This window comes from Hippocampus zosterae, chromosome 18, assembly GCF_025434085.1.
Source record: "Hippocampus zosterae strain Florida chromosome 18, ASM2543408v3, whole genome shotgun sequence".
NCBI classification, from domain to species: domain Eukaryota; kingdom Metazoa; phylum Chordata; class Actinopteri; order Syngnathiformes; family Syngnathidae; genus Hippocampus; species Hippocampus zosterae.
The window spans coordinates 6,487,519-6,515,094 of record NC_067468.1 but is presented as its reverse complement, the minus strand read 5'-3'; the positions used below and the strand labels follow the sequence as shown (position 1 = coordinate 6,515,094).

Sequence of the window (27,576 nt, the reverse complement as noted above, 5' to 3'; positions counted from 1 at the left end):
GTGGTTCGGTCCAATCAGGGCGTCCCACAACTCGCTTAACCTCAGTGGTCGCTTTTGACTGCATGTCTCACTGAGGTCGAGGGAGGGAGAGATTCAGGGAGGGAGGTGGCTCCGGATGGGATGCTTATAAATCCGAGATGCAGCTTGATTGGCTGCCTGTGAGTCAGCAGCGCCAAGGTCTCTCCTCTTGACGCCATCGAGCGGCGGCGCGCCGCGTGGCCGCTCACACGCACTGGCGGAGCAACCCGCGGAAGGAGGCCAATTGCATTTCAGCACTGGAGCTGTCCATTGCTCCTTCAAGTCAAGTCTCTCCTTTCCTCACTCGTGAAGGCGACAAGGTGCTTCTTAGCATAATTCTCCTCTCGGGGGTGCATGGGAGACGAAGGAATTAAAAAAAAAAAACAGAAAGCAAAGAAAGAACTGTATCACGAGAAGGCACCCAGACTTCATCCGAGCCAAAGTCCTTGCCATGCTGAACGGCCCAGTTTAAGGGCACCGGAGTGATCAAGTCCTCATTGAACGTCATTCTTTCGCCTTTAAAGGTGAGTTTGGTCGGGGCTGCTTAAGCCCACACACGCACACACACCTTTTTTGACATGTTACATAACAAATTGTAAATGCAGGGTGCTAGTTGTGCTCTGAAAAGTCATTTCGTTGTGGATCCTGCGGTGAGCAAGACTGTTACAAATAGACTCTTTTTTTTAAATCATGAGTTGGGTTAATTATTGGACATTTTTTTCCCCCTGGACCAAGGTGCCCCGTTCCCTACCATTGTAAAAGGCAAGGGTTGAGGCATTACCTTTTCAAGGGGCATACCACTCTACCTCGAAAGATGCAGTCATATACTTTCATTCTCATACAGATTGCTTGAAGCATATTTAGGTAAGCATGCACTTGGGCGTGGATTGTTTGGATTTGCCCCCATGGTAATTACATGTCACAGCCACGAGCGAAAGAGTGGGTGATGACTTCTTTTTTTACGAGGGCATGACCTCCCTTCTTAAGAGTACTTAGCCCTTATCACAAATGGGTAGTTGTGAGGAGATTCTGCTGCCTCTTGGAAACACAATAGTTTCTTATCTCAAACAGCCATTGTTTACTTTTTGACATCAGACTTCCTTCTCAACGCTGCTTTTATCTCGCCACCTGTACTGGTGCTCAAACGAGCCAAATTTCGAGTCCTGTCCTCAGCGTGTGACAGATCCCTACAGTCTGATCCGCTTTCACTGCTGTTTATTGTCCAACTCTGTGAGCTGGCACACACACGCATGTTTGGCTCTGGCAGCGCTTGAATGCCAGTGTGATGTCTCTTAGACTACGCGTGCATTGAGATTTAAATCCCTCTGTCATTCTTGCATTTCAGTTGCTGTGTGAAAGAAATGTTTTGGTCATTTTTTGTGGAATAAGAGCAATCAATCGAAAAAGTATTCCTTGAAAATCATACAAAATGTATTCAAATCATGCTGTAGGGTGTGTGACAGAGTGCTTGTGAGATGTCATGTCATAGTTGACTTCATCTAACTGAGCACGGAGCTCAACATGTTTTACTTTTTCATTGGATTTTTATTTTTGTTTTTTGTGGGTCTTGTAGTAACAGCGCAGGCTTCCGTGAAGAATGCAAAGAGGAAAAGTTGGATAATGACTACAGAACTGCAACATGAGAAAGAGTCAGCCTCACTACAATATGAGCAATTCAATTCATTCAGGGATCCAAAGGCTTGATTATTTGCAGTTTTTGACATTAAGTAATTTACTTTATTTTAGTTTATTTTGAGATTTCATAACATTCAGGCATGTTCAAATATTACCCTAAATAATTCTGGTAAAGTTAAAGGTTTTATAACTGCAACGGTTCGAGCCATGAAGTAATTGTTATTTAATGCGGAAAATGTGTTTTGAAATTAGAGCATGGATGTCAACGAAACAGATTGTCCTCGACTTTGGTGGCAGAGGGATTCAGCCGTAATTATGCTTTTTGTGAATGTGATGAGTGCACTCTATGTAAGAATCGTTAATTGAATTCACGAAGCTCTTCATGTTGAACAACTTGTTTCACTGCATGTTTTAAATGTTCGAGAATGATTCCACTTACGCATTCACTGGAAAGTTCTGGCTACACTCATTAGTGGAATTAGTTCCAGGTCTCTGCTTCCCTGGATCCGTGGGTCACTTCTGTGGCTAAAGGGGGCGGATTTTTTCCCATGAAAAGCAACACTTTGTGGGGGATCCCATTTACAAAAAAAAAAAAAAAAGAATGAAAGAAAGAAAGAAAAAGCCCCTCTCCCTCTCAGGCAAGAAATGAGAGGGGTAGCTGGTTGGGATTCTAATCAGCACATACCAGCAACATCCAACAGTCATGACCGGAGGGCCAGAGAATCAGTGCCCACTTTAGCCCCAAACACGAGTGCAGATTTTTTTTTTTAAACCATTTGACATTATGTGCAAGCATGTACAACTGTGCAGTCTCTTTTGTTATTTCTTCGCAAGTAATGGAGCGGTAAATGAAAACAATGGTGGTGTTTCAGTATTGCGGGTGATGTTTACCTGCCAAAAAGGGACACATATATGACATACTTTTGCTTTAATTTACACTGCCTCTACCATTTTAAATGCTGAACACTAAAAACAGAACATACGTGTGTAAACAGAACATGTTCAGACCACTCATCACTCAGATCAATGTTTAAAAAAAAAAAAAAAACATTTACTGGTCACCGGTTCGGTACCCTTGTTACATACTGCTTTTTAGAATCTATTTTTGTATTTATGTATTTTTTTTAAATCAACAATCACTTGCCATATTTATGGCAGAGTATAAACAGTTATCGAGTGCAATCATAAGATTTGTGCGGAAGTCTACACTGTACGCACATGTGGACGCCGCACAAAAATGGACATTTCACTGTTCCCCAATTTTTGTGCGATCTCGAATTGAAAGTAATTATTTTAAGGCTCAATGTCCAAAATGCATTTTTTTTAATGCAAAGTTGTTTAGAATTTAGTAGTTACAAGAATATTGTCAGACGGCACAAAAAGGCTTGGTTACAGCCATACTTTTTTTTCATAGGATTGTTTTGTATTAAGTTACATACCAACTATGATTATATAATTTATTGCGTTCGCTTAGGGTCGTGGATTACTTTTCGACACAAAGCACAAAAAGGCCCGCTCACTTACTGCCATTGTGATTTGCTTGTAATTATTTTAATTTGGGCTTTGCTACTTTACTTAGCGTGGGTTTATGAAATATTGACTATACCGTCACATCTGGCAAAAAGCCCAAATTTGTCTGAAACAATCATGAAACTTGACAATGTTGAACATGTTGAACATGTACTGCAGTCTTTATGAAAAACATCAACAATGAACCATATTGGTATGATACAAGCTGCACTTCATTATATTTCTTCATGTTTGTTTTAGCTAAAAAAACAAAAAACGAGTTGTGTTTTTTTATTTCATTAACTTCCCAGGTATGTCATTGGCGATGACATGGCCCTTGATATGCTTTGTGTATTTGCAGCTACTAAATAGTAATATTAAAAAAAAGACAAAAATTAAGCCATATTTCATTTCATTATAACATGCCAGCTCTGGTGAATGTGGTGAGACTAGAAAATGTCTCTCAAAGGATCAAAAAAAAAATAAATGAGAGGGATTTGACAAATTCTTTGCTCTCGCCTCCATTTTTCATTTATCAACAATTAATCAAACCAAGCTTCTCCGGAGAGCACCGTCGCCATCAATTGCTGACTGGACTCAAGAGGCTGCATGAGAATCCAACCTGCCCTCTTGCACTTGTTCTTTACCTTCTTACTGAGGCTGTCAAAGGAGAAGACAAAATGGACAAACAGTATTCATTTTTAAGGAAAGCGTTGATCCTGTGTCAGAATGAACAAAATATTCTAAATTGCAACTTTGAAAATAACATTCCCCAAGTCAGGAGATGTCACAATCTGTCAGCCCAAAGCAATGGTCCTCACTTCCTCCCCTTCTCTTAGATCTTTTTTTAACCCGAGGCCTGTAAATCATTCAGATGTGTCTGAGATGGGGAGGAGAACACAGATGTCAAGTTTTAGAGCGCCATAAGATGTCCTTTTTAAATCTTTTATAAATTATGACTTTGGATGACGCTTGATCCTCACCAGTGTCAGTTTTTTAAAAATATGATTACGATGAATTTGAATGTTGTATATAGTAATTATGGAACAATTGTGATTGTGTCGTGGGAGTAGGCCAATTTCAAAATCAGTTGGCGACTCCTCAATTACACCTTTGCATTGCCATCAAGTTTCAGGGAAATCGCCCACATACTTTTTATGTAATGTATTTTCCGCACTTCAGAGTATGAGGAGCACCTTCAATGAATGGCCTATTTTAAAACCTTTTTCATATATAGGGTGCACCGCATTCTTGGGTGCATAGAATAGAAGCTAAAATAGTGGCTGTGGTTGTGGTGTGCATCCACTACGGTAAAAAGAATACAATACAATAAAACACGCTTTACTTATACAATATAGAGCTTTCACAACCGCAGCAGCTGGAACAAAGCGCTTCACAGAACATTTAAAATATTATGTACAAAACATCAGAATATTGATCCATATATAAGGTGCACCGGATTATAAGGCGCCCTGTCGGCATATGAGAAAATCAAATGCTTTTAGGTGCGCCTTATAGTGCGGATAATACGGTCATCCTGAAACATAATAACAAAGAAAGCTGCACACTGCAAACACAATACATCTAGTTCTCACGTTTGGCATGGTAAGTATGTATTCAAATAACACAAACTATGAAGTTAAATAAGGTGCTTTTGGAGAACAACAGTACATGAGAATCTTAGCTGAAATCACTGTCAGGGAAGAGGGGATGCTAGAATTTGCTTGGTCAAAACGAAAATAGACCATTACCTGATAGAAGGTTTTCAAAGATGAGAATACTGAAAAGAAACTTGGGCCTTGGTTGGAGGTACTACCCAAAATCAAATCAATTCAGTGGGATTGGACATGCAAAATTCCAGCAATAGGGCACATTAAGTGCTCAAGAACGTTTTGTCCAGGTCCTTGAAAGCGACCATTTGAGTTGACCTGCCATCATCATATTTGGTATTGAGCGGCATATCGTTTTTGGATATGTGGCATATCCAATACTTCTCCTGACCTATGGGATTTATTGTAAATAACTGTTTTGGAGTCGTTACAGCAGTTGTCGAGCATCACAAATCAGCTGTCAGTTCAGCATCTACCAGGCAGAAGGATGTCACGCTTGAGAGGTGACAAACTGTCAGGCTCCTGAACTCTAACTAATGAAGGTATCTAAGTGAGGCAATGACCCATTTATGTCAGAATAGACTGATGGCAAACACATAGGTCCTATTTAATATTCACAAGTTAACTGAAAATTCTGTTTAAGTTGACACATTTCTGTTTATTCAGCAGATACTTCCATCATCACATCACCCATCTACACAGTGTGGAGAATATAAATGCTTATCCTCCTGACATAATATCACTTCTGCTACAGACATTCGTGACACAAGATATGGACAAATGGTGAGATTCTTTCAAAATAAAAAGGTAGGTACATGAAATTATATCATGTAGAACTTGCCAAAATTAGGTGGACAGCCAATTGATGTGCAGCAAAATTCACATTTACAGTATGTTTAACTGCACAGCATACAAGCAGATAGGAGTATATAGGACCCAAATTGTACCGTGTACGTAATACAGCATTTCTCAATTGTGACCTTTCCGTCAAAACAAAGCCATCCTGCTTGCATATCTTTGAGGAGGCTAATGACTGGCAGGCATCTATCTCTCTTCTCTCTTTCCAGTCCTGATGGCATGCCTGTGTGATAATAATATTATTGGTGTGTATGATGTCCTCTTTGGACAGCAGTGTGTCAGATACAAATCAAGCCGTGAATAAGGATCCCCAAGAGACTAGAGACCAATGCACGAAAAACTGTTTACTGTATTTGCGCTCTCAAAAACATATACACAAGTTGCAAAATGTGAGGGGACAGCAAAATTAATTAAATAACAGCATTTCAACAAAGGGTTGGTACGGTAGAAAAGAAAACCAATGGTCATATCCGCGTCGCAAAACGGAATCAGGAATGCATAACGAAAGAAGACCAAGATGATCAGGAGAAAAAAAAAATAGTGTAAATAGTAAGCACATTGGATGTTTGCTGAGGAGAAATGCACAAACAAGAGGAAGCAAGGTTCCAACTGAAGGCATGGAAATAGAGCATTGAAAAGTTTGACATTAGCTCTCTGAAACAAAACCACAAACGAAAAACAGAGATATGACACTGCCGTTAGTTAGGCAGATAGCTAACAGTAACACACGAGAGCCCAGGTGTTCTTGCTTCAGACTTTTTAGTGGTTAAAAATGTTCACTTCAATTGGACATTATAATTATCCCAACAAAACTCCACAGGCAGAAAGCTAACATCCAGTACAATGGAGTCTTCATCGACTGGAGGAACTCGGCATTGTTTCCAAACCATCAACCGACTCTTACTTTAGCACAATTTTCTATTTTAATAAAAATAGAACATCCAACGACACTTGGTGAATATATTCTTTCTGCTCTGTGTAAAGATTTATAGCTTCCAGCTTAGCGCCTAGCTTTCCAGTAGCTTTATTTGAGTTTGATGAATGCCTACTTCTTGAAAATATCAATGGCGCGCACACGGGAGGGGGTAACATAGTGTGTGTGGAACAGATTCCGCTTTTTTAATTGTATTCATAAGGCATGTCTTATATACCGGTGAACTCAATCGACAGCAATTGCCAGCAATTTAGACAATTATCAATCTATTACTCTTCGCTTATCCCTGATCACTTCATCGTAAGTAGCCCATATGTAGCTCAAAAACACTCCCATAATTGTTGTTCAGTGACTCATTGTGCACGTTTGTTATGGAAAAATGTACAGTGACATTAAAATGGAAAATGAATTACTCAGTCAGATTGAACCCTTTCAGGGACAGTGTTTACTACAATGGACATTTTATCATGGTATTAGGGGACAGGGGGCATGAAAGGATTAAAAAAGAGCTACAGTATGTCACATTCTTCAGTGATCTTCAGACACAAATCTGTGCATGCTACTTAGTTATTGGTCTGCAGGGGTGCATCGTAAATAGAATTGACTGCCCTAATGAGGGATTGCTTGTCCTTGAGCTCCTGTATATGTCACACTGCACAAAGTGTGACGTAGCAGCAAGTTTTGGGGAAAGCAAGAGAAGGGACATGACCAGATGCTGGAAAGAAAAAAAAAAGATACAAGTTCGTTTTTATCTGTAAATATGCGGTCCATTCAAAATAGGGATTTGAGGTGCTGGGCCTGCGAAAATAAATAAAACAAATAAAATAAAGTTTTGACAATCAATTTGTTTTGACATAAGTGAGTCATCAAGTAGTTTTTATATGTATTTATTAATTTATTTTAAATCCCTAAGGTACCTCCATCTGCGTCAGTATGTTTGTGACACAGATGGACTTTTGTCTCCACAATCGTCTATAAAGTACAAGAGTTCACCAGCAGCCTGGGACCAAATGAGGGGCTTGTAGGCTATTAGAGTAGCTTAGGAGGAAGAGAGCAAGAACGACTCCCATTTCATTCCTGATAGATGAGATCCAATTTCATACAAGCACTTATGTAGAGTGAAGATGGATGGGGTTGAATTTCGAAACAAAGAAAGAAGCATCGACTCAACTTCACTCCAAGACGGCGCCCTTTTTTTTTCTCGAAAAATCTAATTCGTAGTCTCACAGAAGTAGAAATTAGAAGAAAGTCTGCCCACATCGCTGAACGGAATGTAATCACATCTACGTGACAGACATCTATCCTCGCAACCTCCGATTCACAACACTGAACCAGTTGCCTGCCAATCGCAGGTGTGTGCAATATGTCAGAAGTTTATTTCCTTCAATATTTGTTGCAGTTTTTGGAGGCCATCATTCTTCAGGTGTTATTTTCCAAGCCTGAAAAGTGTTCAAACAGCTCTCAGCGCTGTCACCGCCAAAGGTGTGACATCCCAGTTGACTTTGGGTGAGGGAGGCTGCTATACCTTGCACAATCAATTGCATTAACCCTCACATTCACAGCTATGGGCAAATCAGAGTCTTCAGTTTATCGACAAAACGTCATTCTTGGATTGTGGGAGCAGGCCGGAGTACCTTGAGAAAACTCGCACAGAATGTAAAACCTCAGAACTGCGAGGCCCACACTAACTAATAGGAAATAAGTGTGATGAATGGTATAAATATTGTATAGAATCTGTGTATCTGGATACGGCAAGATTCAATAAACAGAAGGGCAAAATGTTTATTGAACATCACCAGGGAAGTTAATTCACCTGATCTGATAGTTGAGAAGGAGGGAACACATCTCGTTGAAAATGACTGAGGAGCAAACGCATCAAATGAAGTTCCTCCGGACTATTTGTTGGTGTCACTTTATTTATGAGAAACGTAAGAATGATTGTGGTAAAGGATTTCAAGTGCGGCTTGTAAACGCTGGTTCGTATCCACTAATGAGGACGGTGAACTGGGCGTGACCTTCAAAGCCGCAAGCGTGATGTGTCAGCAGTCGTTGAGGAGATCATTTGTAAAATTGCAAGCATTTCAAAAGATTTCAGCTGTAGAACAAATTATGTTTCTTCCCCTAAGGCCACATCAGAAACTGTATATGAATTAAATCAGAATATAAACCATTCTGCATATCATTGGAAATAGACGTTATTTGGATTGATTCAGTGTAAAGTACCGGTACATATTAATTGTTCTATTGAAAAAGTAATAAACTAAATGCATAGTAATCAAAATGGAATTATATCCTCACAGCCATATTAGGGAAATGCTGCACCTCGAGGCATCAAAAGACATTCCACACATATACATCACTGTGCGTACTAGACACAATGTGAGCTGCAAAACTAACGGTCTTACCAAAGAAGCATTCACTGGTAAGATGTTGTTGGTTACTGTTTATTCATGAGGATTCTGTTGCATTAAAAAAAAAAAAAAACGGTAACACAATGCAATTAGAAGAAAACGCACATCCAAAGGTATTTTCACCAACACCAACATCATGTTTGAATTATGGCAAAGAATAAATAAAGAGGTGCGGCCCGGACTTCACAGTGCAGAGGTACCGGGTTCGATTCCAGCTCTGGCCTCCCTGTGTGGAGTTTGCATGTTCTCCCCGGGCCTACGTGGGTTTTCTCCGGGTACTCCAGTTTCCTCCGACACTCTAAATTGTCCATAGGTGTGAGTGTGGGTGTGCGTGGTTGTTCATCTCTGTGTGCCCTGCGATTGGTTGGCAACCGATTCAGGGTTTCCCCCGCCTGCTGCCCAAAGACAGCTGGGATTGGCACCCCCCGCGACCCAAGTGAGGATAAAGCAGTTCGGAAGATGAATGAATAAATAAATAAATAAAGAAGCGTGTCACATCGTCAACCGGTCCAGACATTTGTTTTGTTTTGTTTTGTTTTGTTTTGTTTTTTTAAATTCTGAATGACAATGACATTTTGTTTATGCACAAAAGAACACAGCTGGCAGTGATACTCAGGTTTCTGGAAAAAAAAAAACACAAATAACATCATGCTTGACTTGCCATACAATTCCAGACTGAAATGGTCACTTGTGGTTGTTGAGAACAACACACTTCCCCATCACTCCATTTTGATTCCCATCCGAAATCCATACGACTCTTCTTTCACTCTTTCAAGTCAATTTTCAAATGATAGATGCAATCTCGGGCAGACAATTTGGTAATGCTGCAGGAGAATACGAATGAGTGTGTGCTTCTTTAGCTTTAAAGACAGGAAATGAAAAGGCTCTGCGCGGGCAAGCATAGAGTCATAGTCCAGAGATGATGTGTGTACATTTTTCTTTTTTTTGAATGGAACACAGATGGATTTACGATGTGAGCCCCCTCAGGCCTTTTGAGAGTACTCATGCAAATGTGCCCTGTTCCTTCCTCTCTCCATCTGTGTGCAGCCATGGGTGTGCTCATGTCAAAGAAGCAGTCGGTGGACAAAGTGCAGAAGTGCACCGCTGTGGTGTCAGCCTTCCAGTCAGGCATCAAGGACCGCGCGGCGCTTGTCAAGCAGGCGGAGGGAGACACGGAAGACGGTGACGTGCCGGCTAAAACCTCAACCAGGGATGAGGAGAAGAGTGCCGAGGACGGCAAAGGTGGGGAAACGGAAAGCGGCAGCGGCCCGTCCGGTTCCTCTGCCTCGGTCAACCAGGAGGCCTGGTCCAGGTTACGAGACGGGAAAGGCGTAGAACCTGAAGATCTGGAAAAGAGTCACCAGCTCACACCGCCTGCTTATGTGCGGCCCAAAAGGGAAGCAGATGACGATCAGCCGTTAGAAGTAGAGCTGGCCATAAAAGAGCAGGTAACACCTCGCGCCAACAGCATGGGTCTCATCAATATGCCAGTTACGATCATTGGCCGAGAGTGCATAAAAGCACAAAATGACACATTGAATCCCCCGAGGCATAGGATTAAGGAGGTATTTGTACAACGTCAGTCCCCATGGCAACAGCAGCGAATGATCCGGTTTCCTCGTCCAAGTCGAAGTGATTCAGCAAGGGAATCCCAAGCTTTTCTTTGAACATTCTTGGAGAATATGAGAACGTTGAAAAGTTCAAAAAGATCATTACATTCCAAACACGCCATGTGACTTGTGTCTGCACAAGAGCACTTCACACAGAGGGGCGGGGTGTGTTGCTTGGTTGGCCTCGGCGAGGTGACCCTCATGCAGGAACGCGGTGGCAACACAGTGGAGTTCACGGGAGCGGTTGCGTTTTCTAGACAAAACACCGGGCTGAGAAATATCTCTGTGTGTACAAATCAAAAGGAAGTATTATGAAAGGAGATGACTAAAGATTAAATCTTACCCACATGAAGCCTAGTCTAGGCCACAAGACATTTGGCATTGGATTAGCCTGTAGTTGGTTGCTTTCTTCTGACCGGTATTTTGCCAGTGTTTTGCTCCCCTGTTATTTGGATTGCAATGCATTAAATGTTACAACTACTCTCAAACTTGAATATTCAAATTGCATCATTATTAATTCATGATGTAATTTTGGTCAGCGAGAGCTTCATCTTATTTCAGGTCTTGTATCCACTGTGGATACAAGACCCAATAATATCAGAGCCATGTGGCTGCGCCAAGTGTGAGGCTTGAAAATTTGGCGCATCACTCACTGGCACCTCAACAGTGCCAAAAAATAAATAAAATCGGTTGCAATTGCCCACATTTTGGTTAGTAGCGAGTCTTGAAGTGGCCACCTACGGTCTTCAAAGCTACAGTCGTTAAATCCAAACAGACTTGCAGTCAATTTGGCATACTATTGCGGTGCAGCTCAGTTATGCAAAGGATTACTGAGAGAAAAAAAGCATCCACAAGCTAATGTTCCGACATCAGAACCCAAAACATGACACCTTTCAGCGGCAGCTTGACTGGCTCGTAACTCAACAGAAATCCCAGCGCTCACATATGGATGGCCATGTGTGTTCCCATAGTTACCAAATGATTTTTGCAGTCACATTTTTTTTTCTTTAAATCTCCTGCTGTACAATTGTGTCAGTAAACTATTTGATGTCATTTTAATGAGGAAAGCAGCATCGTTATTCTTGAGAGTAAGAGCACAACAAGAGGAGTCATAGGTGATGCGGTCAAAGCCCTAAAAATGGCGCTGGAGCATTTGAGAAGCGATAAAACAGGTTCAGAGCTTTATTTATGGTGTTAAATAGCCGATCACCATATGGTTATTTTCACTTGCGAGACAGCAGTGGCGTTTGAATGTTAATAGAGGAAATAGGAAATGGACAAAGGAACACACCATTCCTCAAATTAGCCATCGAACTAATTGTATTAATCCCTTACCATTTTTTCTTTTTCAGTTGTGCTGCTGTTATTCAGGCAGGGCAGGTAGACTACTTCACTTGACTTGGGCACAAAAAAAAGTTGAAGAAATAAACTACACACACTTCCAAAAAAAGCAAAACAGAAGACTGACTGCAGTTCTGCTGGGTGGACACAATGACCACAGGTCATTGAACATTGAATTATTTTTAATTGTGTTCCACCTATTTTCTGGAACAATTGGTTGTAGGTAAACTATGGCCCTGGGGCTACAAACGGCCTGCTTTAGTCTTAATTCGGCCCACTAAGGAGTTGCATATTTGTAGATTAAGCTTATCAAATTTGTCAAAAATGGGTGAATACAAATGAATTTAAAAAAAATATATATTCATCTATCTCATTAAATAATTGGTTAATTGATTTCGTGTAGTCACTGGTGACATCATAGTAAATTTTTCTGCAGGCAGTGTGGGTTCAGTTTGCACTTGGTGACGGTGTGAATAGAGCGAATGGTCGTGGTTGGTCACTACATGTGCCTGCAAATGACTGTGATAAGCTCCACACCCCTGAGACCATGAAAACGATTTTTTTTTTTGGTGGTGGGGTAGATTCCTGAAAAGACACATTGTTACAGGAGTTCCACTCGACATCAGTAATATAAATTACAATTCATGCCCTTATGTTTCAGTTGGTTATAACAAAATCAGTTAAACTAATATTAAAAATATATATAGTTCAAATGATTTATTTCACATATTCTTCTCATCTACATATGACCTGGATCATCTGTTTCTTTTAAAAACACAACGTCCTTGAGCACAAGTTTTCGAAACACTGCACTTGCACCTCTACTATCAGACACCTGCCGGGGGCAGCAATAAACTGCTCAATAAGACACTGGCACGGAGAGAGGAATTCAGGACATTCAAAGATAATGTCTGGGAAGGGAATGGCTACCATTCACAAATACTGCATCCTAGTAAGTATTATAATGAACTGTATAATTGATTGTATATATTGATTTTTTTAAATAGCAGAATTGCTATCCCCACGATCCTATCCCCACGAGAGACCAAACTAGAAAATATCTGACACTTTGTTTCCACACAGTGTCGTGTGAATGCATGTTTCCAAATCAAAGTCACCATTTCACAAGGCATTTCTCATTCAACCACAGCCAAAGAGCGATGAGATGTGTGACGTGTGTGAGGTCTGGACCGCCGACGACCTATACCCGTGCAGGATCTGCACTCGAGTTTTCCATGATGGCTGCCTGAGGGAGCTCGGCTACCTGCGTGCTGAGGCCTTGCAGGAGATGAGGGACACAGCTCATACAGTTACCGGCTGGAGTTGCTACTATTGTGTAAGTGGTGATTTGTTCTTCTGAAAAGGATTTCTATGAAGAAGAACATGAAGAATACATGACATTTTTTCTGTATTCTTTGCGTCCTTGTCGACTCTGCAAGCACAAGGACTTGATGTACATATAAAGGAGTGGGCCAGTGGATTCATGCAATCCACATTCATGCGATACAATATCAAATATGACGTCAGCACGCACCCACGCTATGTAATATTTCCAACCAACATGCAACATGCCCCACATACAGTCAAAATTTAGGACAATTTTATAGTATTTTATTGGATGGCAGCTCAGTTATGGAGGTGGAATTTTGATTTGATGGGTGAAACCGTTCCACTCTAATCCTATAGATAGCAGTGGCACATAACATAATGTGAGGCCCACACAAGGTGGGCTTTTTTTCCTCCCCACATAAGAGCTTCATCTGCTGGGTTATTACAATTGACCCGAATATGATCACAATGAACAGTGACAAGTTAATCAATTCCTTTAACTTTGACACTTTGATTCGCTCCTCTTTCATCTATAACTGCTTTTAACAACAAAGTGTATGCAGGAAAAGTGGTTATGATTGCACGACTGTGTGTGTCTTATGTGTTGTGTTGTATTATTTTGTCATTTTATGTTAACTGTTCTTTTGATGGTGGCGGGGGCACCCGTAGCGGCTCCTCTTGTTGTCTGGTTGAGAGGAATGTGCTGTGTGTGGCACATACAGCGAATTTGACAGTAAAGTTATACTTGACTTGACTTAAACCAAACTTATTCTTCCTTAGCTCTTATGGCACACCTCTGGCTGAACTTTGAAAGTAAATTATTTTTGTTTGTTTGGTTTTTGCAGTAAAACAAATATTCAGGCTGGATGCAGAAAGAAGCGTCTTTGCCGAACATGCTAGAAAAATAATGGCGTCTGTTTTAATCCCTGTAAGTGCCAAAAGACTATTTTTGCTCAAGAACCCTTCACGGTAAAGTGGAGGCTTCGCTGTGCTCCATCAGCACTGGGAAATTAAACTGAATGCCAAACACACTGCGAGAGGCGGTTTAGGGGGGCTGTCGGCCACTCTGAGAAAGGACCCTGAAAGGTCCTCTGTCTTTTTTGTTGCATACTTCACTGGGAGAGGAATGCAGACGGGAATACGTTTGTGTCTCATTGACAGAGAGTGAGAGCTATCTTCGATGTCAGTTGTTGTCTGTTCCTTTAGATTGGGTTTCCTTCAATGTGGATGTTTACAGCAAGCCTCAAAGAATACTGCTACATGTTTAGATGAATGACAGTCAGTAATCATCATCACATCATTTCCAAAATCGAAAGCAGCAACCGTAGGAGGGATCCAGCCTTTGCTACAGAGATGAAAAACTGCCAATTCTAGTAAATGGGAGATGCGAGCATTCAGGAGAAATTTAAAGAATCTACAAAGGATCAGGCATGAGATGCTCAAATGACTTAAAAAATAAAAAATAAAAACAATAACGGGGGCATTTGTGATGTCATGGTGAAATATTAGTTGACATATTTTGCAGCGACATGCATCAAGCATCTTGGGATTTGGGAGGCCATGAAAATGGTCGCAATGCATCCTGGAGAAAATGGAAAAGACCACACAGTTGGAGGATGTTACATTATATTTGTTTGTTTGTTATGATTTAATTGACCTTCAAATGTAGACTCAGTCGCCATTGAATTCCAAGAGTCGCTTTGAAGCAAAGGTTAAGGTCATTTTTAGCATTCTAATTGAAAAGTTGTCAAAAGAAATGTGATTTACTTCAAAATAATCCTTGAATTTCTTTTTATGTAATTCTTTTATCGGAGTAGTAATTTTTTAGTGGTATGTTTCCTCTTTTTCTGACACTGTTACTCTTTTCTCCTTTCTGTGAGCTGCCCTTATGAAATTAAAATGTTTGTTTCCATTATTATGATTTTTATATACTGTATTATAATTTTTCCTTTGCTCCTTTTCAAATAGAATTTGACACTTTCTAATCTGATTTGAAATATATTTACTGGATGTATTTAATGTGACTCTTATTTACTGTTTATATATTGACATAGATAAGACTGATATTTATTGTTCTCTAGGCACAGTTTCACTAGCCGCAACAACTGAGTGGTTGTGATCCTGTGGATTAAAGATGAGGAGGAATTGTATGGCAAAGTGAAAAGAACAAGGAAAGCAGTTTCCAGATAATTTCTATAAAGTCAAACACTGACTGCATTAAACGTGAGTTTTCATTTGTTGTCAAGCTGCAAGAGGGAGAGCTGTGCCACCGTGTGAATAATCATAACCAATCAAAGCGACTTCTTACATTGCCTTTAAATGAAAAGAAAAAAAACATTTGCACGTGACCTGGACTACTGCACAACACATCACTTTTGTGAGAAAACAAAATAAAACAAAACAGAGGCACGACACGAATGTAATTGTGAGAACACAACAATAGTGTTCCAGTGAAGTACTTCATATCTTTGGAAATGAAAAAAATATTCTTACATGTAACTGAGGGCTGTATCAAGCTCTATTCAGATTTTTATTTACATTTCTTTCTGTGATTTGTTGATGGTTTGTGGAATCAGAGTTGGATGTTGAAAATCGAACTATTGTATTTTTTGCACTGTAAGGTGCACCTTCAATGAATGGACTATTTTAAAACTGTTTTGATATATAAGGCGCAAAGCATTATAAGGCGCATAGAATAGAAGCTACAATAGTGGCTGCGGTTGTGTTATGCATCCACTAGAAGGAGCTCCGCTAAAGGGAATACAATACAATTCGATACAGCTTTATTTGTCCAGAGCTGTCACAACCGCTGAAGCTTTACAAAACCTTTTCCAGAACGTTTAAAACACTACACCCAAGAAACCAAAATATTGATCCATTGAGAAGACACATTGGATTATAAGGTGCACTTTCGGCTTTTCAGAAAATTTAATGCTTTTACGTGTGCCTTATAGAACAGAAAATACGATAATGATAAATTTGTTGCTGAGCTTCCATGATTGCAATTCATGGTAATTTCTCAAAAGGTTACAAAACATGCGAGGTTCCACAAAGGTTAATTCCAGTCAGAGTGTCTTTTAATCAATATGGTGCAACGGGATTTCTTGCATCTGCCTGAAAGAGCCAAATTTAATCGCACAATTTAAGGCTAACGGAGGTTATGTTACCAATTCTTTTCATCATCTTGAAAAAACAGCTCAAGCAGTGACACTTTCATTTGCTGCTGCCAAAGCTTTATTTGGCCCACTCTGAATAATCTCACATATTCTTGATTTAGTGCTCAAGTAGGGACTCAAACCACAAGATAAGTCCTCATTACACCGTGTGCATTAAATCGTCTTCCTGTTACTTTCCAAATTCATGTTTGTGTTTTTTTTAAGATGTGAAGGGTTTTGATTTATCTAAATATAACTCACACCTCTTTTTATCTTGGAATGGTGCAATATTATTAGTAATTGTCTTATTATATCATATTTTGACTGCTCTGATCTGAAAAATGTGTCATTTTTTTTTCTTTTTCTTTCAGGATAATTTGAACCTGCTGTTAACGGACGAAGAAATGTACAGCCTTATGGAGACATTTAAACAGTGTAAGATCATCCCAGGTGAGTATCTGGAAAAACTGCTCTGTGTACGTGTGACACAACCTATTTATAGCGGTGATGTCAGTTGCGGCTTTTTATTAAGACAGAGGAGTCGGAATTGTAGTCACTTTAAGGGGAATGAGGAAGATTTCTCTCAAAATAATATGTTCTGCCATAATTTAATGAGATTATATATATATATATATATATATATATATATATATATATATATATATATATATATATATATATACGGTATATATTATATTTAACTAGTGCCTTTAATTGCCCTCCCTCTCATTATCCTTAAAAACCTGAAGTGTTATTTTATAGAGCAGTGGGGGAGAGGGAAGCTATTCCTTTTTCTAAAATGTCTCCTGGGAAGTTCATTGTATTCAGAGAAATGTTGTCAGTGACTAATGAAGGTGTAGACAATGTCATTAATTGTAGCTTGTCATTGTAGAGTCGTGCCTGGTATCAGACGAGTTGCTGCAGTACCACCACTTTGTATCCAAGCAGCAGTTTGATAAAGACCTGACCGACGAGCAAGAGGAAGAAGTCCTCGCCCAGTTTGCGGCCCTGGATCCCGACAAAAAGGGTCACATTGAGTGGCCGGACTTTCTCTACTTTGAATCCTTGGCAGTTTTGAGAAAGTTTCGTACTGAGGTAAAGAAAGTTAAATCCATTCGGGATTGATTAATTTCATTGTTAACGGCTACTTGTTCGAGCTGCTCCACTTACAGTTCTGGGCCATTACCGTTGGTGTTTATTAGAATAACTCTGTTTTAGGAGAGGGCAGCGTGCCGACCTCACGGTGCAGAGGTTGTGTGTTCTTCCCGGGCCTGCGTAGGTTTTCTCCGGGTACTCCGGTTTCCTCCCACATTCCAAAAACATGCATGGCAGGCTGATTGAACACTCTAAATTGTCCCTAGGTGTGAGTGTGAGCGTGGATGGTTGTTCGTCTCTGTGTGCCCTGCGATTGGCTGGCAACCGGTTCAGGGTGTCCCCTGCCTACTGCCCGAAGATGGCTGGGATAGGCTCCAGCACGCCCCACGGATAAAGCGGATGGATCAGATAATTGATGGATGTTTTTGGAGATCAAATGAGTTGAATTTTTTGGTCGTGTCGTGGTCAAGTGAAGAAAACCACCTCAATGACTGTTGGTGTGAGGTGGGAATGGCCTGATGGAATGTATCTGGAATGTTGCCCATTGATTGACTGGAAGTCAGTTCGGATAAAGTCCAGCTCCCACACAGTAAATACATAAATAAAGGAGGGAACGGCGGATTTTATATTTCAGTTACTGGCGAATGCCTTAACTGGATCTGACCTTGTTTTCACATGGTAACTTCTCAGCCTGCCTACACGTCTCAAATGTCATTATGTGACTCCGGATACGACTTGCTTCCCCTAGAATTCACTTGTGCGCCTGCTGACCGCAAAGGAAAGAGACGCGGCTCGGTTGGTGTTCCTGGGTCTGGATTTGGATGAGGATGGCTTGATCACAAGAGCAGAATGTTGTCAGGCCCAGCAGTCCTGGTTCAACAAGCTTAGCAAAGACTCGCAATCCTGCAATCTGAGGTGAGTGCACAAAATGAGAGCTATCACACACGGCTGATATTTTCTAAGTGGTTCATTTTCAATGCGAACTTGGATGTTTAAACCGGGAAATAGTTGATAAGAAAACATCATCTCATCATGTATTAATGCCACAATTAGGGCATTTATAAGAACCAAAGTGTTGTCTGTGTGCAGTACATCACGGCAAGGTGAGGCCCCATTGAGCTCAGCATTTTTACTCGACAGACCAAACAGCTGTATTTTGATATTCAGGCAGGAAATATCAACGCGAGCACCCAACACAAATTCTCTGATTGAAATGACGTCCAGCTGAGCTTTGAAGATATCGAGTGATCTAATTCAGAAAAACAAGCAAGCAATTCACTTTAAAGACTCAAAACACGAACGCTGGTAATAATAAAAAATTATTTTAGGTCTGCCCTTGGTCTCGTCTGTAAGATTGGCGGGACTTATGAGTTATAAGTGTTGCCCCACGTACAGCACTACTTTCATGTTCAACAACAAACAACAACAACATAATTTGGAGTTATGGTGGCTGCCTATATGTCCGTTCAATTGAGTGTGATAATTTTTCATCTATAATAAGCATTTTAATAGAAAGACAAGTAAGTACACCCCAATAATATACTTGAAACAGTCATGTTTTTTGTGAGCTTCAATGTCCCATGGGATTGAAAATACAGTACATAGTCATCACTGCAGATAATTTGTTTGGACATCATCAATCTCCGCTTCGTTTTTCTGAACCAATGTCAATAGGTGAACATGAACATCCATTCGAAAAATCATCAGAACTATTACAGACTGCCACAAATGACTCAGCGTGACAAATGTCCCAAGACCTGAGTCCAGAGTCTATGCTTTCGATTCAGCATGCCTCACTTGTTTTTATGACCATCTCGGCAATTCCTCTTCAAGGTTAGATGACACATGCTTCTCCTTTATGAAAATTGTTCTCCACAAATGTAATAGGACATCGTACACAAAGTTTTGCACTGTATCGAAAATGCTGTTTGATTTGCCATTTTTTCTTTTTTTAAATTATCGTGCAAACTCTGAAATCAGTGATTAGAATGCAAAGAAGAATAAGTGATGGCATCAAACGCCAACATGATGAGTTGTTAGTGTCAAGAAGGTGTTTGCAGTTTAAAAAAAAAGCTAAAATATTAAGCAAATACTTTCATATATGCTGCAGCTTGTCAAAACAACCTGACAGTATAATATACAGTATATTAAAAAGATCTTTGGAAACAATCGACCCTGTCCAGCCCCATTAAATGCCTCAAATTTTATTTTCATTTTTATTATAAAAGAGGCGGCCCGGTGGTCCACTGGTTAGCTTCCTGTGTGGCGTGTGCATGTTCTCCCCGGGCCTGAGTGGGTTTTCCCCGGGTACTCCGGTTTCCTCCCACATTCCAAAAACATGCATGGCAGGCAGATTGAACACTCTAAATTGTCCCTAGGTGTGAGTGTGAGCGCGGATGGTTGTTCGTCTCTGTGTGCCCTGCGATTGGCCGGTTCAGGGTGCCCCCCGCCTACTGCCTGGCTGAGATAGGCTCCAGCACGTTCTGCGACCCTTGTGAAGATAAAGTGGATCGGAAAATGGATATTCTAAAAGACACAGTGCAATATGACAAGAACAGAAGGTCTCACCGTGGTGTGTTGCCACACACAGGTGGACACATTCTGCAGCCTCACCGTGTCGTTGGGGACACACAGCTGCCGTGGTTTCCTTTGCCAGATTATTTACATCCACTTATCAACAAAAAAATGAAAGAAAAGGAATTGGACAGGTCTAAAAACAAAACAAGAGTACCAACACAGCAGTTGGTCATGAATTTGTCAGTCAGTCAGGCTTTGGTCAGAGATGGAGGTGTCGATGGTTTATTTATTCATTCATTCATTCATCTTCCGAGCCGCTTGATCCTCACTAGGGTCGCGGGGGTGCTGGAGCCTATCCCAGCTGTCTTCGGGCAGTAGGCGGGGGACACCCTGAATCGGTTGCCAGCCAATCGCAGGGCACACAGAAACGAACAACCATTCGCACACACACTCACACCTAGGGACAATTCAGAGTGTTCAATCAGCCTGCCACGCATGTTTTTGGAATGTGGGAGGAAACCGGAGCACCCGGAGAAAACCCACGCAGGCCCGGGGAGAACATGCAAACTCCACACAGGGAGGCCGGAGCTGGAATCGAACCCGGTACCTCTGCACTGTGAAGCCGACGTGCTAACCCCTGGACTACCAGGCCGCCTATGGTTTATTTAATTAGGCTATTTTAAAACACATAGAATATTACAACATAGACCAGCGAAATGACAAAGTCATAAATCACCCTACCCTTTAAATGTACATTTAATGAATAACTTGACTGGACTGGACACGGCAGTACAGATGGGCTTTGTTGCATTCATCCCTACTTTATCGATTCTTCGTTCAGTTGACTCAAAGCACTTTCAGGAAACACGTTCGATATTGTGCAACATGAACTCTGTATTTGTGGCTGACGTTTGTGCATTTATCAGATTAAGATCCATGGCGACGTGATATGACAGCTGAGCATATGTATAACATTTGGCAGTCTCTAATTGGTTGACTGTTTGCATTCCGTCCCTCGGACAGAACAGTCCGTCCCTCACTGGGTTAAGTATGTAGTGTCAGGAACAAAGCCAGAGTGTAGCCAAACACTGTATTTACTTAGGCTATTTCATCTCAACAATAATTCTATAGCAACACTGCCACTTAGTGTACAGTCAAAGAACATAACAAAGTGCCTACGGACACCCATTTCACATTAACGCTCAATGCAACCGGTGAAGAAAGCTGGCTGTGTCGTATGTATCTCGGTACCCGCCCACCATGCTGATGGTTTATGTTATCATTATTTTATTTGATCAGAGTAACTATTTTCGTGTGGTGAAATACTAATGTTCACCAATACATTCAATACATAAAGAAACAGTCATGTCATTTTTGTTTGATTGACGGACAGTCTTATCTGAAACAGCCAATTATGACATTACTGAAAGTATATGCGATAAATATGTCACTGTTTGCAAGCGAGAGTCCCGGACATTTTTCAAAGTTTGGCATTGCGTACTGTTGCAAGACATGTCTAGTATTTTGTATTTTATGGACGACGTGTTTATCTCGGGAAATAACATTGTCTTTATAGTGAGCTCCTCTATGAAGAGGAAAACACCCGAAAACACTTGGACGATCATTCTAATATTTTCAGACGTTGATAGGAGCATTAAGTAAAGATGTCAACATAAATTTTCATGACCATCGATCGCAGTTTTGGCACATTTGGGAACGTTTAAATTCTACATGACGGGTTTAGACTGTAATGTTGCATCACTCTACGACAAGTGAGAAGGGACATATTACATTTGTGTCTGCAACAAAAGAGGCATTTGAACTGTTTGATCCAAGATTCCATCTGAGGCATAAACTCTTTGGAAGTCTATAATGAATATTAATTGCTCACTTCTCTCCCACGGTGTCATACAAGGACACAGAGACTTTATTTTTTTTCGGGGGAGGCAGAGTGGACTTGGAGGGAAGCGCTTTAAAAGCACGATGACGGACGGGGGCGCAGGACGATCATTATATGAATAACGACGGAGGGACGATGACGGAAGGGTACCCAGGTCACAGACAGAGAATGGACCGACTAAATAGGGTGAAGTGCCCATCTCTGCTGTTTGCCATACTATTGTATTTGTGCCAGTGGTGGAAAAAAACAAACAAACAAAAAAAACGATACATTATTTTATGCTCTGATATTCCAGTTCATGTCTTATTAACAAGACCGAAAATGAAAATATTATTCTTACTTTTATGGGGAACTTATTTGATTGTCTTTACAAACACTTGAAATCATTTCTCAGTTACTGATACGTCCACCACTGAGACAAACTACATGTGCTTCATCCGCATCATCTAATGTGTTATTTCGCATGCACCATTCCATCCTGCTCACCTGCTCATCATGTGCCACACCAACCACACAGACTCATGGGACTCTGCGCTCCTATGAATTGCGGGTGAGTGTGACTCAACAATGTGCATGGCTCATCTCCTTTCGATTACTTCGACACCCAGAAGTACCCTCTGCAATACTTATCATGCACGCTCAGATGAGACTGTTGACCAGAACGCTGCAACCCCTGGAATTATGTTGATTGCGAGGAGTGTGAGCCCTTCACATGATGGGCTCTTCTTCTCTTCCTTAAGGTTCATAGATTGCCTCAAAACATGTGAATTAAAAGCCCCAGCAAAAATGAAAGTGGATACTCTAAAATCAGTGCTTCTTAACCTGGCTTTGATCGAACCCCAGGGGTCCGGTGAATCGGTCTGAGGGGTTCGACGGAGCCCGTGCAATTGAAGTTAAGTCACACCTGACTCAGAATGTCAATTATTTATGACACGCCCGCTTGGCCATCGCTGGCTGCAGATGATTCCCTTACATTGCTTGTCCAATCAGTGTGTGTTTTTTTTAATGTCTCAAATTTGTAAAAAAAAACCCCATATTTTTATTTTGCCCTAATGAAGGGTTTGGTGAACGTGCATCTGAACTGGTTGTGTTCGGTACCGCTAATAAGGTTAAGAACCACTGCTCTAAATAGAGAGTGTGTGTGTGAGTGCTACATTTGTTTGACAAATCACACTAATCCATTAATTACCCAAAAAGTACCATCACTTTTGGCGCTTTGAGATATTGCAATGGAGTTTACGTTTTGTATTTTTTTTTTTATTTATTGCAAGTTCAGACGATTCAGACTTATGGTGACTCATACTTACATGTGGGAGACTGTTTGGGTACTCAGTGAAAAATAAGAGAGCTATCTTGTTGTATTTATGTAACCTGGTTTGGCATACTAAGAGAATATTTGATGTTAAAGATAACATTGGTAAAGTAAACAAAAGCCAAAGTGAAAAGAATAACCCAGGTAAATACCGACAACAGGCGGAACAGACAGTACATCTTGATTTTATGAACGCTATGCTTCATGAGAATATGTCTTCATGTGGCGCAAAAGCACATTCATTTCATGATCCATTTGACATTATGCAATATATATTTTTTTAATATAAATACAAATAAAGGCCATAATTATGACTTTACTACTGCATTAGCAAAGGCTAGTGATAGAGCATGGCACGTTCCGACCTGTGTACAAATTCAGGTTAAGTCTGATTTAAAAATAAGACGGGTAACAGGCTTAAAGTGTTACAGATGTGGGGCCTTTATAGGGTACGTTGTTTATGGCCTAGATCGTTTCACATGCTTACATTTTCTATAAGTATGGCTTTACTACTGCACTATCTTAGATGTACAAATACCCGTGACAGCTGGATCCAAAATAAAGGACAGGTGCTTCTCGAATTACCACAATCCCTTGTAATGTTGTTCATCTCAATCTTTTACATGCCATATTTTCTGCACTAAAAGACGCAGCTAAAAGCCTTCCATCTTCTTAAAAGCTCACAGCACATCTTAAAATCCGATACGCCTTGTGTATGGTCATGAGGGTAATATTTCGACCCCAAAATGGCTCCTTGCTCGAGACATGCTGACAACGCAGAGTTCAAACTTAAGGCGACCGGTTACGCAGTTGAACACGGAAATGGAGCAGTGGCAAGAGAGTTTAACGTTAACGAGTCAAACTTATAACTTGCAGCAGGTTAAGTGAACTGTGAAGTCAACTTTATTCAATACGTTTTACTGACATCTGATCGTTCTGTCGGAGTTTCCTTTAGCGTAGCTCTATCTAGTGGATGCATTGAAGATTATGCGTTATAATGCCCAATGTATGAAAAAAAATTAAATAATAGGCCTAATAATCCAGTGCGCCTTTTAGTGTGGAAAATACGGTACCGGTAATTTAAAAAATAATAGAATTCTACAATGCAAACACTATTTCTGCTTGCAATTTTGTAAGCGTTTCCCACAAATGTTAGCCATACTTGATGAAATGAATCCTGGACACATTTTTAAAAAATTTGGCCACAACAAAATAACATTTACAGTTTACATGAAATGATGCTACAATTACCTTTTTCCCCCTTTTAACTCTAATTGTGTCAGTGTAAAGCAATGCTTTGTCACCGTGCCTATGTGTAATCCCTTCTGTGTGTGTGTGTGTGTGTGTGTTTGTGTGTGTGTGTTGTTTTTCTTGTCGACACAAGTATAAGTCACGTTGGGCCCATTTGTGAGAGCAGCCCGGCCAGCTCCAGCAGTGAACAAAGCAAGACTGATGACATTCGGTTTGTACTCTTTCAGTTTTGTGAACTGTAAGAAATACTTAATCGTGCACATACAGTTAACGACAGCTTGTTGACAAATATTTTATCACCATTGAGTAACAAAACAAGCTGAGGACGATTATGTTTTGCTCTGATAGTGTGAGAAAATAATTTAACAATGTGTATTCATTTTTGCAGGGCTGCAGTGTATCACAGTGAACTTGGTTCAATTTTCCACCCTCTCATAAATCTAATTAATGTTACCAAAACTGTCACATTGCAGATGTCAGTGCGATGGAGCAGAGCGCTGCACTATTCAGCAAGTTATCACGCTAAATATTGACTCCGGAGCATTTTGACACACAGTCAAAATCCGACTTTTAACTGGTAGAATGTGACAAATCACGGAAGAAAAAGAGGGCAAGCTTGTCATGATGATCTGGAGAAAAAAAAAAACAAGCACAAAAGACTGACACTAAGAATAGCTACTCCACAATAAGAGTTTTGTTGTTTTTTTTTGTTTTGTTTTTTCACTGATTTGATTTTTATTCAATGACGGATATTTCAAAGGGTCTCAGTGAGCAACTATTTTATCTTTATTCACCACTAAAATTTGGTAAAATGTGATAAACGTTTAAACTAAGCTTTGGTATAGTGACATAATTGTAAATATCGAAACGTCATTTCATGTTTGGATGAAAACTCAGATGACCAGAAATCCATCAGATTTTTTTTAAACGTTTAAAAAAAAATAAGCCGACACATTTTAACAACATCTCAAGCTGGGGTTACCAGCGATGACCACATGATTAGGGGGCTGTTCTGAAAATAGCTCATCTGCGATAGGACATTGTGATTTTCTAGGAATGTTTAGTCACACATAATATGAAAAACCCTATGATGCCATTCATATCATATTTGATACATGCGGTTTCATTATGTGACTCATTCTTTGTAGTACATTAAATCATCTGTATCAAATTTGATACTGCAGTTTTAAAATATGATTTTCTCCAAATTTTCAGTTTTTGATGTAATCTACATAATGTTTATAAATGTGATACAACAAATATCTAAAACAAAATAATATGGCAACAATATCTTTGTGGATTTTGTTCGTGTAAAATGAACATCTCAGTTCCCCAAAAATCAGATTTTTCTGGCTATTCCTTGATGGGTCAGGCATTAAAGGGTTAAGTGAAATTTATATCGCCCTGAATCACAAAAGTCTCAAAGGGCCCCACAAGCCCGCAGTTGAGAAATATTGACATTAACTTAACCTCACATGAGGTTAAAGGTAATGTGCTATTTCAGAAGTATGCATAAAATGAGTCGTCTTTTGCACTAAATAGTCTCCAAAAAGTAGATCTCAGATTCAAAAAGGCTCTGCGATGTTTTATTTGAAATCAAATTGACTTTGTTGTATAAATCATAACTCAGAACTTTAGACCTCGTTTTAAGAATCTGGAAATAATTAAGCCCTCACAAACCATTATCCAATTTAGATCGATGCACTTTAATCCCATTGTAATCGTCATTGCCGGCACAAGCAAATGAGCTGGAAATGAAGAGGCATGTCATAGAGCAAAGCAGTGAGCCAGTAATGCCTTTTTAATATTGTCTTATGTTCAATAGGCCAACGTCGTGGGCAGACTTTCTCAGGGAGAGTTCCATCTACATCTTGGCCGCACGTCCCAATAGCACGGCCATGCACATCCGTCTTCCCCTATAGTTCAGGACCCTGGCAACGTACCCGGCAGACAAAGTGGGAGTAGGGGTGGGGCGAGGATGTACCTTCGCGTCTGAAAGGTGTTGAGCAAAAACCCAATGACACCAATGGATAAGGCTGTCGGATGAAGAAAGAAGAGACAGCGTGTCAAGCATCTGGGCCTCCGCAGTGTGAAGCCAACAAAAACAACACCACAACACAACATGAATGTGAGTGACACCAGGTGGGAAGGATGAGGAAGGGAGGCAGTAAGAAGTAGATGCACTGTTTGGCCGCTCACGCTTTTCTTAAATGACAAACACTCAAGTCGATGGCCCTCCGGATAGAACTAACCTCTCCGTGCGGGTGCATTACTTTGACAGGCTGTTACTCTTCAAGCATTAATTCCTTCGGGCCTCTTGATGTCTTTATGAGAGTTCCTTGCTACTGTAACAGCGTTGTGTTCATTTGCTATCACATCATTAATCACACCATCACACCACTCTGAAGCACATTGCAAAAAATTCACTTTTTGGGCACACTTTTATCATGGATAGGCAACTGTGAGGACCTTTACCTTGCAGGCAAGAGGAACACACATCCAACAGAAATACGTGTGATAGAGCTGCTATACAAACTAGTCTAATTTATTCTAAATGCATTACATAGCGATATTTATTCATGTATCCTCAGATGTACACGGTTTTATCTTCACGCTAATCCATAAATCTTTGTTTTTCGGTTGTTTTGTTTTTTTCCAATGTACTGTAGTTTTAAGGAGTTGACCCAGTCTGTGACACATACACTATATATTGCCATGAATTCTATTTGTTCCTGTTGTGCTACATTTTGGAAACATCTGCGATGAAATGCGCCTCAAGTGAGCAAGAAGGTATTGAACAACTGTGAGAGAGGCACCGTTGAGACATTTCTTTTGAGAAAGTGCTGGGGATGTTAAATGTGGCGGCGAAAAGGGTAAACTGTACAAATGTTCCTTGTTTAAATACACAAGAGATTGCTACGTCAATGACTGATGAGCGACTAGCATAACAACTAGAGCTTTGTGTATGTGTGGATGGCCTGTAATTATGTTTTCAAGCTAGGTCTGCTTTGTAAATACATTATAATTGACATAAAATGTGATCATGTGAGGGATGTCACTGTGCGAAAATAAATGCATGGCATTAACTCTC

At 40.4% G+C, this 27,576-nt stretch overlaps 1 protein-coding gene across 2 annotated transcripts; it reads left to right on the top strand.

Annotated features, from left to right (window-relative positions):
• Positions 1–76: 76 nt before the first annotated feature.
• Positions 77–27,576, top strand: phf24 (PHD finger protein 24). Of its 2 annotated transcripts, XM_052050292.1 has the most exons (9): positions 77–542; positions 10,023–10,423; positions 13,077–13,262; positions 16,782–16,860; positions 17,303–17,505; positions 18,254–18,420; positions 22,440–22,472; positions 24,619–24,696; positions 26,311–27,576. In XM_052050292.1, exons 2-9 carry the CDS (start codon positions 10,025–10,027, stop codon positions 26,405–26,407), a joined length of 1,242 nt encoding a protein of 413 aa, XP_051906252.1. In that variant the 5' UTR covers positions 77–542; positions 10,023–10,024; the 3' UTR covers positions 26,408–27,576. The 2 variants fall into 2 exon arrangements, with proteins under 2 accessions (XP_051906252.1, XP_051906253.1); XM_052050293.1 differs by lacking the exon at positions 22,440–22,472 and having other exon boundaries at positions 81–542.